This window comes from Lonchura striata, chromosome Z, assembly GCF_050655825.1.
Source record: "Lonchura striata isolate lonStrDom1 chromosome Z, ASM5065582v1, whole genome shotgun sequence".
NCBI lineage: Eukaryota > Metazoa > Chordata > Aves > Passeriformes > Estrildidae > Lonchura > Lonchura striata.
Genome location: NC_140740.1, coordinates 1,908,918 through 1,924,474, shown reverse-complemented (window position 1 = coordinate 1,924,474; position 15,557 = coordinate 1,908,918). Strand labels below are relative to the sequence as shown.

Below are 15,557 nucleotides of genomic sequence, written 5' to 3'. Positions count from 1 at the left end.
AGGTTGTTTATTCTGTTGATCTCTCACATGTTCTGCTGCCCTGCCCAGCTCTGTCCTGCAGGGCAGCGTGTGGGGCTCTGCCCTCAGTGGGATGTGACAAACATTAAATACCAGAAACTCCCTGGGCTGCATTTACAATAACGTGCCAATATCTGTCACCTACGTTGGACAGTGTGTCCCCAGCCTGAACCAACAGAAAAATGCCAACACCACAGTGAGACATGGAGGGCATGAAGAAGGAGAAAAAGGACAAGGCACACCCAATTTCCTCCAGCTTGTCCCCTTTGGACCCCTCATCTAGAATCCTAAAATTTTACTTTTGCACCTGTGCCACATTTAATTATTACTCATATCAAACACTCAGAGCTGGTAATTCATCCTGTAAGATTGAAAACTCTTTTCCATGGGCAGAGATCACAGCCAGTGTCTCTGGGGGCTCTGTCCAGGGGGGTTCTGAGCCCTGCCAGGGTCCCAGACCTGCCAGGGCAGCCAGAGGTATCCCACAAGAGATGACAGGCCCTTCATTACTGCTTCTGGCACCATCTCCTTCAAAATACACATTTTGACCTGTTAATAGATATTTCTCTCTGTTTAACACCAGCTCCACAGATAGGAGCATGTAAAGGCTTATATTATACAGTAGGTTTGTGCATGGGTGTGAATAGCCCACAGATTAGGGGGTTATTTCAACCCCGAATTTTCAAGACTGATTTTATTGATTCTGTTCCCTATTTTAGCTGCCATTGATCCCTTTAGTTGCTAAGCCTCAGTGTGCTAAATTTGGAATACTCCACAGAAAGGCAGAAAGAAGCCTCCTGTTTCTGCCCAAGGAGTTTGGGTTTCTCTTGTGCCACTTTCAGTTCAGGCTTCCACAGGTCTTGCAACTCAGGGAAACAAACATTTGATGTAAGAAATCATCATCTCTTCACATAAGACAAAAATTACCTCCTGTGAACAAAGATCTTTCCACTTTAAAGGCTTTTGACTACTACCAGAGAGAAAATATTGAAGTAGGTGGCCTTTGTCCTCACACAGTGGATGTTTGCATGTTCTGCATCTAGACAGCAGTTGCAAAAGTAAATAATATTATTCTATTCAAATAATACTATTCTATTCAAAACAGACATTGGTTAGGTAATGCTGTTTTTCAGTGTTTTGCCCTTCAGAGAGATGCTTGTCACTTATGCAGCCAAATTGCTTGAAAGCATTCTGTAAACTCTCAGAATATTATATTAAAATACAAAAATTGGTGCTCAACAGCCTTTTGGATATACCAGTAGTAGATTAATTAAGGGTATGTAAGTATTAAAGAATGGTGATTAATGTCAGAACTTCAAAATGTGTCTGAGAATGAGCAGTACTTGAGAATTTCAACACTGAGTGTGCAGTGACCTTGAACACTTCCCTAAGCCTTGAGGTTCTCCCTTTAAAACTGCTTCCCAGCTTCTCTGTGTGCCTGTCCAGGGAGATAGCAGATGTATAACCTGCAGTAATTTAAACCAGTGTGAATTTCTTCAGTATGACTAATCTTTACCATTCCTTACCAAAAAAAAAAAAAAAAAAAAAAATCACCTAGTCCCAGCCAAGATTTTATTAATTATAATATGAAAACTTCCACACCTATCATGTCTCCCCTGAGGTCCTCAGAAAAGGAGAAAAGGAGTCTGACTTCTATTGCTGTGGCTAGAGGCTGAGGATGTGAATTCCTCTGGCTAATTGCTTTTTGGATAACCTACAAACCACCAGGGGTCAGATTCTTGGACTGGAAATGTTGCCTTGGCTCAAATCCCATCGTGGGGAATCCCAGGAGGAGAGGAGGAGAGTGGTACCAGGTCGTTCCTCACAATCCTGCCTTTTAACAAATCTAAAATGCCACCCTCTTGGGTAAATTCCCCTCCCCAAAAAGAAACAAACAAACAGAAAAAAACCCAAAAAAACCCCGTGATGATCTGTAGCCAGAAGGCTGCCAACATCTGTGACATGTGGGATTGTTCAGGGGGACACTGAGGAAAAGGAAAAACAGACTCTCACCCTGCCCGTGTGATGCTATCACATAAATACTCTAAAATCAGGTCAGACCTGCCCGGAGGTACAGGTGAATACCCCTAAAAGGTGCATCCTTCATCCTGAAACGATTTGCTCTGGAAATCATCACCAGATGGTTCTGCATGGAGGAGTTTGCCCCATCAGTGTAGGGAAGGAAAGGGAGCAGGGCATGTGCACGCAGGAATAGATGGAATAGATGGGGCTGCTGTCCCCAGGAAAGGCCCTGTCACTGTTTATTGTCACAGAAAAGGGCAGATTTGTGGCTAGAAGTAAAGCCAAAGCTCCAGTGAGCTGCTAAGGCTGATGTGCAGAGCCCCTGTGGGCTTTTCCTCACTCAGAGCCCAGAGGTTTTGCCTCCAAGCTGCAGGTGGAGGTGGGATCACTCCCACAGACCTTGCCTCCCCAGCCAAAGCTCTTTCGTTACTGAATCAATAAAAATCATTAATAAAAATAACTGTCAGAAGTTAGCCAGTAGCCCAAAAGAGAGAAAAACCCAAATCTACAGGATTTTGCACACTGAGGGGGAGCACAAAGAGTGGGGTTTGTGAGGGACAGGGCAGGGTGGTGGCACACGAGTGATGTCCCAGGCAGGATTGATGCCTTGGAGTTGCTGCCTGGAGCAGAGGCTGGACAAGATTAAGACAATAAAAGTAGGTATTTATTAAAGCCCTTCAAAAGGTGCATCTTGGACACTCAGAAGCCTCCCAGAGGCTACACCCAAAATGGATAGTGGTTATGAGTTTTTCACACAGTTTTGAGTTTGGTCCATTTGCATTTCAGGGGTTAATCCTCCAATTCCAGCTCCAGGTACTGAAGTAATTGACCTGCACTTTGCTTCCCCCAATTCACATTTGTTTATACTTTTGGTGCCTGAGGCTGTTGGGTGTCCTTGAGTTTCAGGCCCAAAGGGATTGCTTTGTCTGACCAAAAACATGAAGACAACAACTACCACTCAATTTGGAATATAGAGTGATACCCTACAGCAGAACAGGATTGGAAAAATATAAAAGCTAAAACCCTGAGGCATCAGAAGGAGCACCCAGCTGCCCTGGAGTGACCTTCCCTGAGCCCAGGCTCGGGCTGATGTGCTCTAGAGGGAGCCACATCTGTCCTTGCTGTCCCAGATGGAGGTCACCAGCCTCCCAGGCTTTCCAGGAAAGAGGGAGTGGCCGAGGCTTGATTTACTGAGCCTGGACCACCTGGGAAAGAGAGTGCAGCCAGCACTTGTCCCACCTCTAGGCACTCCACAAGGAAGGATTAAAGGATGCTGAACTGGTTTTGAGCTCCCACCCAAGCTGGCTGTGAAGAAATGGAAGGGCAGGCAAGTAAAACGTGCATGTTCTGATATGGAAAAATGGCAATAGGATTTCTGCATTTCAGTCTGCAGCGGAGGTTGGGTCAGGTTACGGCATTTAGATCTGGACTTGAAGCACTTCAGGGTTTGTGCCTGTCTGGGGGTAGGGAGCTGCTTTCAAAACTCACACCTAGACCCTGGTTTTGACTGAGCACTCTGCGAGTTTTATCTGTTTCTTGCTTTATTAGAGAAAAAAAAAGGAGGAAAGAATTATCTCTGTGCATTTGAGAAAAAAATAATATTAATAATGACACCACTATTTGATGATGGGGGGGTGGGGGGAAATCCAACTCTCTTTAAAGACAAAGTTGGGAAATAGCTACCTTTTTATTATTATTATTATTTATTTTATTATTATATCTGATCAAGGAATCAGATTCACAAAAACTACAGCCATAAAACACAACAGCAGCCCAAACCCTGCACATAAAACCTCCTGTATTTTATGCCTCCTTTTCTATTTCAGGTCCTCATTTGCCTAATTACTTCTCAGAGGCTGGCAGAGATTTTTCCCTGCAGCGCTGAGCTCTGCTGACTGCAGAGACCCTACCTGGCACACTCAGTGAGTGCGTCAGCATTCTAGGTGGAAATGAATGAAAAATCAATCAGGGCAACTGCAGTGGTAGCATATTCAACTCTAACCTACTTTGTACTTTCAAGCATTTCATTGTATGTTCAGTTTTTGTTTTTTTTTTTAATGGTAAGTCGGTCTGAAGTAAAATTTATCTTCCTTACTCAGCCTAATAAGTGTTTTGTCATCTTCACTGCTTAGCTCGAGCACATTTGCCACCCTGACTGCTAAGTTAAGCTGCAGACTTGATTGGCAATGCCAAAACCTACAAGAAAATTGTTTTAATCTTGAAAACCTATCACCAGCAGATTGCATCATGGAGTGGATGGAGATACAGTGGTAGAGCTTTCATTGTTTTAATTGTATTTGCAGACCAGATGCAGAGTAGGTCTGGAAAATCAAAAGTACACCAGAACCTCTTTTGAAGCACAGGTGCTGCTTCAGTGTGGTCTTGCAAGGAGTTTGGCTTAGGAGTATTTGTCTCTGCACTTTCTTTTTTTTCCCTTGTTGCATTCCTGCATAGGCAGAGATCACCAGTTTCACTTAGCTAAAGTCCACAATAGAATGGTCCAATATTCATGCCTAAAAAATTAGCAGCTGTTGTAACTTCTGCCAGCTGAGTGGGTTCAATGCATTAAAAAAAACCACAACAAAACCTCGGAACATCACTGCTCTCACAAGTTGTGCAGTGCAACACTGTAAAAGGTTCCCAAAAATTCACAATCCTCTTCATATGTGATGATTTTACAGTGAAGAAGACTCTTTTGGCTGTAAAGATGAAGACTCTACTTTTCCTGGTGCTGATCTCTGCCTGTGGGGCTGAACCTCACCCTGGCAACTCAAGCCTGGAGCATGAAAGAATTGTTCACATTCAAGGTAAGGAAATAAGTGAGAAAATACCAATATCTGCATGTTGCTGAGGGAAACAGAATAATGTGCTTAATGATCCTTAATTTACTTTTTTAAAATGCTGTCACACTGTTTTTAAATACTTGTATGACTAGTGACCGAACATTTTCTTTTCTGGTTCTGTTTAAATATTATTTCCCCTAAGTAAAGTCCAAAAAAAAGAAAGTTGCACTGTTTAATAGCACTTAGTCACAACCTTGCAAAGGTTAGTGAGTAAAGTACAGCATGATTTAAGACAAAGAGAAAAAGCATGCATCCTAAAGTAATAAACAACTGCAGTGGGTTGAAATACTTGTATTTCAATACTTTATTGTACAATAGATTTGATTTTAAGAGGTCTGCCATACACAGCTCTCCACAGCACAGATATTTATTGCTGTGGTTTATTTAAAAAGGCTCAGCGCATCAGAGATCATAACTGGGCAAACTAAACCAGTAAAAAAAAAAATAAATTAACTTACCCTGAAGGAAATATGCCTTTCCTGATACCTTTAGTTCACACTAAATATTATCCTGGCCTCCTGCAGAATCCTGTTTGGTTCATGTTTGAGTCCCAGAGATTATAGCTGTGGGAGGATTTGAGCCTGCAGCACAATGCAGCTGTTTTTTCAGTCCCAGCTTCAGTCGTGGAGGGTTATCCTGCATAAGAAGAATCAGGGGATTTATGCAGTGAGGACAGGCAGAATGAACAGGGATTTTCCTGCGTTCACCCCTACCTTCCTTGAGCATGGCTAAAATTAATTTTGCAAAGTTCAGAAACGCAGGATGACTGCCCCTCCTCTCTCTGTCTCTCTCTCACTCCCCCTCTCTCTTTTTAAAGTTTGGTTTATTTCTTTCAACAGCCAGAAAAATTGTGCTGTTTGTGTAAATATGAATTGCCAAGCTGGAGCAGGGTATGAGGAAGGGCTGGATGTTCAGGAGTTCACTGGAAAGTCACAGAAGTTAAAGGCACCCTGTACCTATTAAAACAGGGATTGTCAAGGTCAGGCAAGGAGTAAGAGGCAGCTCTCCCTCTGAGGAGACTTGGGATGAAGGTCAAGTGAAGGTGTGATGTCAAAATGAAGATCTGTCACTGCTCTGAGATGATGAGCACTTTTATCCCAGGGCAAATTTCAAATCAGACATCGATGTCTAATAAACATATATTTTGCCTTTCCTTGTATAATGAAGATTTTGTCTCTGAGCTTGACTTTTTTTTGGAAAATTAAATTAGTGTGATAGCGCTTTAGTGTAATTCAGGAGTCATACATGTCATTGTTACTAACCCAAACAGTTCAAAGCTAACAGAAGTTTCAAGGTGAGCCCTTCTCCCTCCCCGTGAAAACTCACCTGTACCTCCAGAGTTTATTCCTTGAAGGAGGGCTGGATGAAGATTTAAATTTGAGCTCCACCACAAGTCTTCCAGATGGTTCAGGCTCTGAAATGCACAGGCAGACCCCAAATCAAAGAGACTGAAACTGCTGGGGCGTTTTTGCTTCTGATTTTTGCCATTCCTCTCTGCATTGTGGAATCCCACCAGGGCTGGGATCCCTCTCTCCCAATCCTGCAATTAATAAAAAAACAAACAAACAAACAAAAAAAGAAGATAAAAAAATCCACACCTGGAAAATGGGATGGAGATTAGGGAACACAGTAGAAGATGTTCAGGTGGTTTTTTAATCACATTAACAAATCCAGCATTCCTCTCCACAGCTGAAATCCTGGAGATGTGTGGCTAAACTCTGCCAGGGTGGGAATATCTTGGGATTACAAAAGGTGTGAAAGGGATTTCCTGAGGCAGGGAAGGAAAGTGGGTTACATTCCTCATTCTTTACATCATGTAATCTCCTGTAGGCTGAGTTTTATTTGTTGAAAAGCTGGGTTTCAGGTCTTCTTACTGCAAAGGGGTTCTGCACCCTACTTTTCTGATATGGAAAACACCTTCCTAATCCTCCACAGTTATTTTATGGTCTAATTCTTCTCATGCTTTGGGTTCCAATAATATTTTTTCTTCTTTGAGGCTTTAATACATCAGTAAGATAACACCATAACCCCACAGCTACCATTTGAGTGTGCTTCTTCAAATTATTCTCTAAGTGTATCACCTCCTGATTACTGTCCTAATTGGATATTGTAACCTGTTGATGTCAGGAATTCATCTTTACACTGGTTCTCATCTGAATTCCTACTCCTTGAGTGCAGTTATCCAGGATTTCGTTCCAGATAAAATCCTCATTTGACCTCAGTATTTCTGTTTTCCATTTCCATGCTTTGTTCTTCAGACCTTGGATCAAATTTGCTGTTCCCAGCTGTGCTGCAGTGCTGATCCATAGTGGTGGTAGACAGTATTTAGCAGTCAGTCTCCCTCACTGCCACTCAAAATTAACAACTACAAGCTCTACATCAGTAATTCTTCATACTAGACCTCAAGAAGCTGGGTTTTGCATTCAGCATTAAATGTTATCCTAATTTTTCCACCCTTCTTTCTTCAAGTGCTTTAAATACCCACTCTCCTCCTTTCAGTGCTGCTTAATAAGCCATGTGAAAATTGTATTTATCCAAAAGTCACAATTACTTTATAAGTTAAAATTAGTGGAAATATTTCAGAAATTGTACTGCAGGCAGTTCACTGGCCTTTTTAATATATTTTTTCCGTATCATTAAATTCCCTAAGCTCTAAGCAAATGATGCATCACATTCCTCAGCCTTACACATTTGTTTTTGTTACATACCTGATAGCAGACTACTCTGACTTTCTTTGTCAAATATCTGTTTAATTTTATCCCTCTTTCTAGAACTGACTCTATTCCTGTTGTTCAACAATTTTGCTTCCAAACTTGTTCTAAAATCCTGTTTGCTGCTGAGGTCAGACTGATTGGCTGGTTAATGATCAAATTACTTTATTTACATGTATTTGTTATTTTGCTGCTGTCCAGAAACACCTGGTGCTGTCCTCAAGTGACAGGTGAGGCCACAGCAATACCAGCAGGTCTGGGTACCCAAATTTTCTGCCCCTCCATCAATGTAAAATCTCCTCACACCCCCCTCAAACTCAATATTTGTCAGCCAGAACAGTATTTCATAAATTGTTATTGCTCTGCAATTATACTTTGTTTTCATGGACACAGAGCTCTGCCTGTCAAATGTCCACTCTCTGGAAAAGAAAGTTATTTATTTTTACTGAATGATCGTTTTTCCAGTCTCTAACGCTGCAGTAGACAAAGTTCTATGTCTATGTTCTCTTTTAAATATTTCAGTTTTTCTCTAGAAATGATTTGCTGGTTTCATCAGCAGCTCCTGTTGATAGTGTCAGTTCTAGCTCCTGGTTCTCTCCTTTTTGGTTAATACAGTTAATTTGGACTTGAACAAAATTTCTCATCTGCAAGACAGTTTTACCTCCCTACTTTTCACAGTCTTTTCAGCTTATTTCCTCTGTCCCAATTGCTTCCTTTATATATTTTTTTTTTCTCCTTTGGTTTCATTCCACTATTGATGCACAAAATTTATACATTTATAAAATTTATATGTAAAGCTGCATTTTATGTCTTTTGTGGCTTTGTTTTCTTTGCTGAAACCTGTGTTGGATTTCATGGTTTTGGTCAGTCTGATATTTTATCCAGGCTGCTTGACCCTGCCCCCTTCCTCTCATAGTTTGTCATTCCAGTCTCACTTTTGGGGATAAAAAAAAAAATAAAACCCCAGAAACCCCACACCTTAGAAAAACCCCATTATTTTCTCAGGGCGACACCAGTTCCACTCTTCAGAAAAAGCCACAACCACAAGCAGAATATAATCACCAGAAATAATCTGGTGAGTGTAAAAATGGGGCTGAAGCATCGCCACACCGCATTGACACCCACAAGAAAACAACATTGCTCCCAGCACAGAAATGTCATTAGAGACTCAGATTTTTTCTCCTGAAGATCTGCAAAGTCTCTCTGTCTTCTGAGAAGGGTGACTCCTCTCAGTGCTCACTTTGTCCATCTCTCTCATCTGCTCATGGTGATGCCTGCTGACCAATTATCCAAAAAAAGACAGAGCTCCCCTTGGAGAGAAGGGCATTCCCCTGGGTGTAGCTGCTCTGAATGTAAGAAATTAATATTCATATTCATTCATTTTGCTATATTTGAGGTGCAAACGTTCACCCCTTTGCTTACCAAGATCTCTGCACAGATTTATTTATGCATGCCCAAAAAATACTTCAACATGAAATGAACAGCAAACTTTTTAATGCTGCCCAATTGGAGCAAACTAACAAACAACAATTAAAAAAAAAAAAAACCAAAAAAAAAAAACAAACTAAGCACTCACAAATGAGTTAAATCAATTAACCAATAAAGAAGGCAGAGGAAATCTTTGACCAACTTATTCTCCAGTATAATGAGTTTTATTTACAGTCCACTTCTTTTTATCCAAATCAAGTCAGCACCAACAGAGAGTAAGAATCTGAACAGAGTTTCTGGACCAGCCAAAACCATGATAAAAGATAAATTGATGGAAAAACATGATAAAACATAAACACACTGCTCATCTGACCCCTGACACCAATTCTATCTGCTCAAGATAATCTTGGTTACTTTCATGCTTTTCCACTTTAGTTTTGACTTCTTTCCTTCTTTCCACCTTTCTGCATTTTTCCATTTTCCATTACACTCACTGACTTTTCTTTCCATGTCCTTGCCTTTATGTTTTCTGCTTTATGTCTGGATTTCTTTTTTCTTGCCATTTTGTTTTGCTATTCAGGACAATTTTGATGATGCCACAATGGGTTTTTGTGTCTCGTGTTGCAACTGAGTTTTTTTCTTTGATTTCCACAAAACCTGCTTCCCTCCTCCTGGCCTGTTGCAACAGCAGGGGTTAGAAAAGTTAGCAGAGAGCAGAAATTCCACACCAAAAAAAAAAAACAAAAAAAAAAAAAAAAAAAAACAAACAAACCCAAATACAAAGAAAAACAAAAATTAAAACAAAAATGTGCTCTCCTTGAAGGCATCCTGGACTGCATCTTCTGGAGCAGACCTTAACTGATGTGTGCCAGGGTATTTGGGTTATTAAAAAAAATATTATTACAGAAACACAAGGGTTCACATGGAACACGAATTTAAATTGTTAATTTGCCTTTGTTGGTTACGTCAGTGGAATTCCATATTTATAAATAGCATGTAGGGATGATTAAGGGACTGGAAGGGCTCTATGTAGTTTCTGTGTAATATTTTGGTTTTGTCAAACAGCCCTCATGCCACCCATGAAGATTTATTTCTGTGAGGAAGGAGTGCAGAGACTTTGCCTTGATTTCTGTTCTGTTCTGCTCCGCGACACCTGATCTCCGTGAAATTTATCTACACCCAAGCAAAACACACTTAGAAGTTATTTAAGGCAATAATTTAGAAGAGATGAAGTTTGTTAGTTCCCTGATGGTTTTATGTGCTCTTAGGTCTCCTAGAAACCCAAACCTGAGTTAATATATCCTCTTTAACAACTCCCCCACAAGGTGTTACTTAAGATGAGGAGATGGAATCAGCTGAGAAATGTTTTATCTCAGCCCTGTAATGCCTTTTTTACAAAGACAGATTTCTTCTCTGCCATATATAACCCAGGCATTTTTCAGCTGTAGTATTATTTGGAAACTGAAGCTTGAAACGAAGATTTATCTAGCATTTCTCCTACCAATTTTATATCAAAACTAAACAGGAGTGTGTTGGGGCTGTTCTATCCTGTCTGTTCAGGGGCAGGAACATGGGAGTTGGATCCTTGCCTTTTCTTTCTCATGACACAGCAAAACTGCTTTAGTTCTTGAGCCAAAAAACTATATTTTTGGCTTACAGATGATATATAAAAGATTTTAGATTTTTTTTTTTCCAAAAGCAGAAGCAAAAAGGTAATTGGTTAAAATACATATAGAAAAAAATTGCATTATGTGCAAAATCTATCTGTGATTTTCCTTCATGGTTTCCCTCAGTATTCTTTGAGTGATGTTGCTTCATCAATAATGCACTTCTCTACATATTACAGAAAACAAGAATCATTGTTGCCACAGAAATTATGATTTTTAAGCAGACATTTTAGATAACAAAAAAAAAAAAAATTAGAATAACAACTTGCCGGTGCTGTGGGAAAAGTGAGAATATTTTAGCATGAGTTCAAGTCCCTGGAAACACTACAGGAAAACCAGAAACAATTCTGTATATTTAAAACATAATGGCATAGGATAATATTAAGCTAGGGGCTTGATAGCAGTGTGGAACATTTAGGGAATACATGCATTTATCTGAAAAAGCACTCCTGTAATGTCATCCTTGGCTTGTGATTTTGCTTTTCCTGTAAAAATTCACATCTTTTCCTCCGCTGTCACTTTGTGGGGCACTCCATGAAGATGCTGGAATAATCAATTTTTGTGGCCAGCTCAGCATAAGTTGTGGGTACTCCTGGTGGATAAAGCAGGTAAAGCTGTTTGCCAGGGGTTGGGGTGTGACTCTCATCCTCTACGCCCTCCAAACCTGGCTTGCCATCATTCAGGTGTGCAGAACCCAGTTAAGGAAGAAAAATAAAGAAGGGAAGCCAGGAGAAAATCCCACAGCAAAGTATAATTAAAACGCACACACAAAAGAAATAAAAACCAAAACCAAAACCAAAATAAAAAACAAACAACAAACAACAAAAATAATTTAAAAAAAACCCAAAAGCCACACACACCAAGAAACCAACCACAAAAAAACAAAAAATCAAAACACAAAAAAAAAACAAACAAAAAAAAAAACACACATCAAAAAATAGAAAAAACCTACCAAAAAATCACAACCAGCCAACAATTAAGGAGGCAGGAGGAGGAAGAGGAGGAGGAGGAGGACAGAACAGGTGCTCAGCCTGTGCCTTTTCATTTAAGGTAGCAAAATATCCTTTTTCCTGCAGTTCGTACCAGACTTGGCACCAATGAGATACAGCAAAGCCAGCCCAAAAATCAGCTTTTAAAGTGAGTTTTCATTTCTGTCAGGCAGCCTTTCCCTGCAGGTTGGGGAAAGCAGCTCCCAGAGTCATGTTCTGTCCTGGACATCCTCTGCATCCTGGACAAACCCTGCTCACTGTGCTGCCTTTTTCATCCTTCTAACTGCACCAAGAGGATTAGCAAAAGACCACAGTTTGTCAGAATCAATAGCAGGGAAGCTGGTGTGGAAAAAATATTGCAAATTAGTCACCACTGGGACCTGATTCTGTGCTAACAGCTTGGCTGCTGCCTGTCTGACCATGCGAAATGTGCCTGGAAGGGTGAAAAACCCTTCTCAAATCTTTCTCATGCCAATTCTGCCCTTGGAGGGGAGGCCAGAGCCATTCCCCAGGGTGTTGCCACCTCTGTCCCCAGCAGAAGGAGCAGCTGGAAGATGCCCAGCTCTGCTCTTCCACCATCTGAGGCTCGGGAGTGACGCACGTCTCCTGCCTTGTCCCCAGCCAAGATCCAAACTGTGCTGTCTGTAAGGACAGATCCTTAATGAGGGTTAAGCCCTCTCTAACCCAGGGGTTTCAGAGTTTGCAGTTGTTTGGCTGTTCACCTCACAAGTTCTCAGAAATCCTCCTCAAGTGACACCCTGGGCTCCGTGACCACACTTGGGTGTCCCATCCTTTTTCCTTCTTGCAGTCACCTTCCAGATATTCCTGCCATTTAGAGAAATGAAAATATTTGTTATATTTTAAAATACAAATAATTTTATTTACAAGGATCAGCCTTGTCAGAATGCCCATGAGGGGAGCAGCCAGGGGGCTACCACCCTCCAAACCAGTGTTTGCTGCATCTCCCATCACTGTTTCACAACAGATCAGTCCTTGTTTCCCTTGTTGAAGTCCTTGTTAACCCAGGAAAATCCTTGATTACCCAGGAAACAGAATGCATTGCTCATTTGAGCCCAGTTTCACACAGTAAAACCAGTAAAACAATCACATATTTTAAATGAAAGTATTCTGGTTTGTTCTGTGTTTGGTTTCTTTGAGGTTTGTTTTTTGTTTTTTTTTTTTTGTTGTTTTTTGTTTTTTGTTTTTTGTTTTTTTTTTTTTAATTTGTCAACTCCAGGAAGAGTGAGACCATTCATTCTGCCATACTCCCAAAAATGTGCAGTTTAGGTAGATTTGGCCCTGTCTCTCCCTGGCTACTGGATAATGAAGACCTCTAGGCCTCTTGCCAAACCCCTGTCATCTCATTTTCAATCCCAAGTCCCTGCTGCCTTCATGTGTTCTAGCCCAAGCTGTGCCTCATTCCTCAGTCTGACATCTGCTTTTCCTTGAAAGCCAGAGGTCCTCTCTCCTCTCCCAGGTCCAGAAGAAGCAGCAGCAGCAATGTAATTTTCTGCCTCATTGTCTTTCCAGTGAGAGGGGCGCATCATCCCATTTTCTGTAAGGAAATAACTGGCTTTTGCAAAGATTGCGCTGGAGGCACATTTCAAGTGTCACATCTCCCTTGGAACATCCAGGGTCAAAGGAGATATTCCAGGATGAGAAAAGCTTCGTCCTTTTCCTTTCCTTTCCTCTTTCCTTTCCTTTCCTCTTTCCTTTCCTTTCCTTTCCTTTCCTTTCCTTTCCTTTCCTTTCCTTTCCTTTCCTTTCCTTTCCTTTCCTTTCCTTTCCTTTCCTTTCCTTCCCTTCCCTTCCCTTCCCTTCCCTTCCCTTCCCTTCCCTTCCCTTCCCTTCCCTTCCCTTCCCTTCCCTTCCCTTCCCTTCCCTTCCCTTCCCTTCCCTTCCCTTCCCTTCCCTTCCCTTCCCTTCCCTTCCCTTCCCTTCCCTTCCCTTCCCTTCCCTTCCCTTCCCTTCCCTTCCCTTTTTTCCTCTTCCTTTCCTTCTTGCTTTCCTTTTTTTTTGCTTTCCCTTTCCTTTTTTTTCCCCATTTTTTCCTTTTCCTTTTTTTTCCCCTTTTCCTTTCCTTTTTTTTATTTGCTTTTTTTTTTTCTATCCTTTTTTTTTTTCCTTTTCCTTTTTTCCCTCCCTTTCTCCTTTCCTTTTGCAGAGGGCCAGAGGAGGTGGGAGGCAGCCAGCAGGGAGGAGCATCCCCAAATTAGGATGCTGCTGCTGGAGTCAGAGGTGTCATTGCTCTGGGCAAGCCTCCAGGCCCCGCTGGCACAGGCACAGTTGTTAGAAAGAGTGAGCATTAACAGCCTGAGTCAGAGCCTCCCTCCTGCCCCAGTCCTTTCTGCTAATATTTATTAACTCGACTATTTCAGTATTAAAGACCCAACATAGCCGAGCTCTGAATCAGATTTCTCGGTAATAACCACCCCAAAGCATAACACTTCTCCTCCCAAGGTGGACAGAGGACTGTGGAACATCTTTGTCCCCAAAGGAAACAGGAAAATTTGCAGACAAGCTGTGCTGGCTGCCTTCACTTTCTTCCTCCTCCTCCTCCTCCTGTGGAAACTGCTGGTAAGGCTTTCCATGGTGCCTTACCTCAGATCACCTCTCTCCTTGGATGCTCTCCTTGGAAGGGGGAGGATGGATTATTGGAGTACCCCTGAGCCCCTGGAAAGGAGGGCAGTGAAAAAGAACATCATTTAAAAGGGACTGTGGGCAACCTGCTTTGGTTTTTCACCAGGCAGGATGGTCTCTGCACCCTTGCAGAACCCAAATTTGCTCATTCTTGAGGAAGCTGGAGCCCTGACCTGTGCAGAGAGCAGCAATGCTCTGGACACAGCACCTCCTGACAGAGAACTGACCCTTTGGGATACCCGTTTTCCCCAAGCAGATGCACATTTGCACTCAGCAAGCTTGTCTTTGCAATTGCCACCCTCAGACGTGTTTGGATCAACACAAAATGCTGCATTCCCTGGGGTGGAGCTCAGTGCAGAGAGGGAAATCCAGCTGAGGCTGCGGTTTGGGCAGATATTTCATTTAACCACAGACCTGTCATCAGGCCTCAGAAGCCTGGGAGTGTCTGGAGAGATCCAAAAGTCTCCCTGCAGACCCCTCCTGCTGTGGACACACCACAGATTCCTGCAGTGCTGTGGGCAGATATCTGGAGGTCCATGGGGAGCTCCTCATCCATACCAGTCCTTCCCTCCTCCAGCCACCCACACCTCCCTGGCTGATAACATTTTTTCATCACTTTTTTCTGAACCAACCAGCAGAAAATTGCTGCTATCCTCCACAGGGCCATCCTCTCAGCAGCCTCTGTGGTTTTTTTGGGAGCTCACCCACAGCTTTTGCTGGATTTAGAGAGGGCCAGCTCGAGCCTCAGAGTGGGGAATCTCATTTTTGGGCAGCCACATCGACTTGCACAGGGGATTGCAAAGCCTTTTTTCACAGCCTGTGGATGCAGGGTGAGGTTGGTGGTGCTTCCACAGCGAGCTGGTGATTTATTTGGGGTTTTGGTCACTGTATCAGGGGTCAAGGACAGCAAACCCCAATGGGCTCAGTCAGTTTTGCAAAAGAAAAATAAAAAGTTTGCATGAAGAATGAGGCAAGATATACTGAAAGGAGGGAAAACTCTCACTTTTGGGTACATCTGCTGACCAGCACATGAAATCTGCATTTTCCAAGGTTTTCCCAAGGCAGCACAGTCTGTAAAAGCCCCAGAGACTCAGGGCTGGAAGTGAGCACCTGCCCCAGCTGACTGTCCTAAGCAAAATTATTCCACAGGGCTACATCTGCTACTAGAGGGAAGGAAAGCAGGAAAGCTGGGGTGAGGAGGAGAGGAGACAGCCACATACAGGTTTGCATGAAAAGTGA

The 15,557-nt window shown here is 42.2% G+C and overlaps 1 protein-coding gene and 1 long non-coding RNA gene across 6 annotated transcripts in view; one reads left to right on the top strand and one right to left on the bottom strand.

Moving 5' to 3' along the window:
- Positions 1-11,263, bottom strand: part of LOC146763567 (uncharacterized) — a 35,727-nt gene extending 24,464 nt beyond the window's left edge. Inside the window, exons 1-2 of one of the 2 annotated variants that reach the window (XR_014951394.1) lie at positions 5,597-11,263; positions 5,342-5,519 (exon numbers count right to left, since the gene is read on the bottom strand). This is a non-coding gene — a long non-coding RNA (uncharacterized LOC146763567). Of the gene's footprint in view, positions 1-5,341 lie in introns of both variants that reach the window. The other variant, XR_014951393.1, reaches the window with a different exon arrangement.
- The window catches only part of HAPLN1 (hyaluronan and proteoglycan link protein 1), a 64,525-nt gene that overhangs the window by 24,848 nt on the left and 24,120 nt on the right, over positions 1-15,557 (top strand). For 3 of the 4 annotated variants that reach the window (XM_085567014.1, XM_085567011.1, XM_085567012.1), the window contains one exon: positions 4,722-4,847. In XM_085567014.1, coding sequence (XP_085423140.1) covers positions 4,748-4,847 — 100 coding nt within the window. In that variant the 5' untranslated portion in view covers positions 4,722-4,747. Of the gene's footprint in view, positions 1-416; positions 3,368-4,721; positions 4,848-15,557 lie in introns of those variants that run through there. The other variant, XM_085567013.1, reaches the window with a different exon arrangement.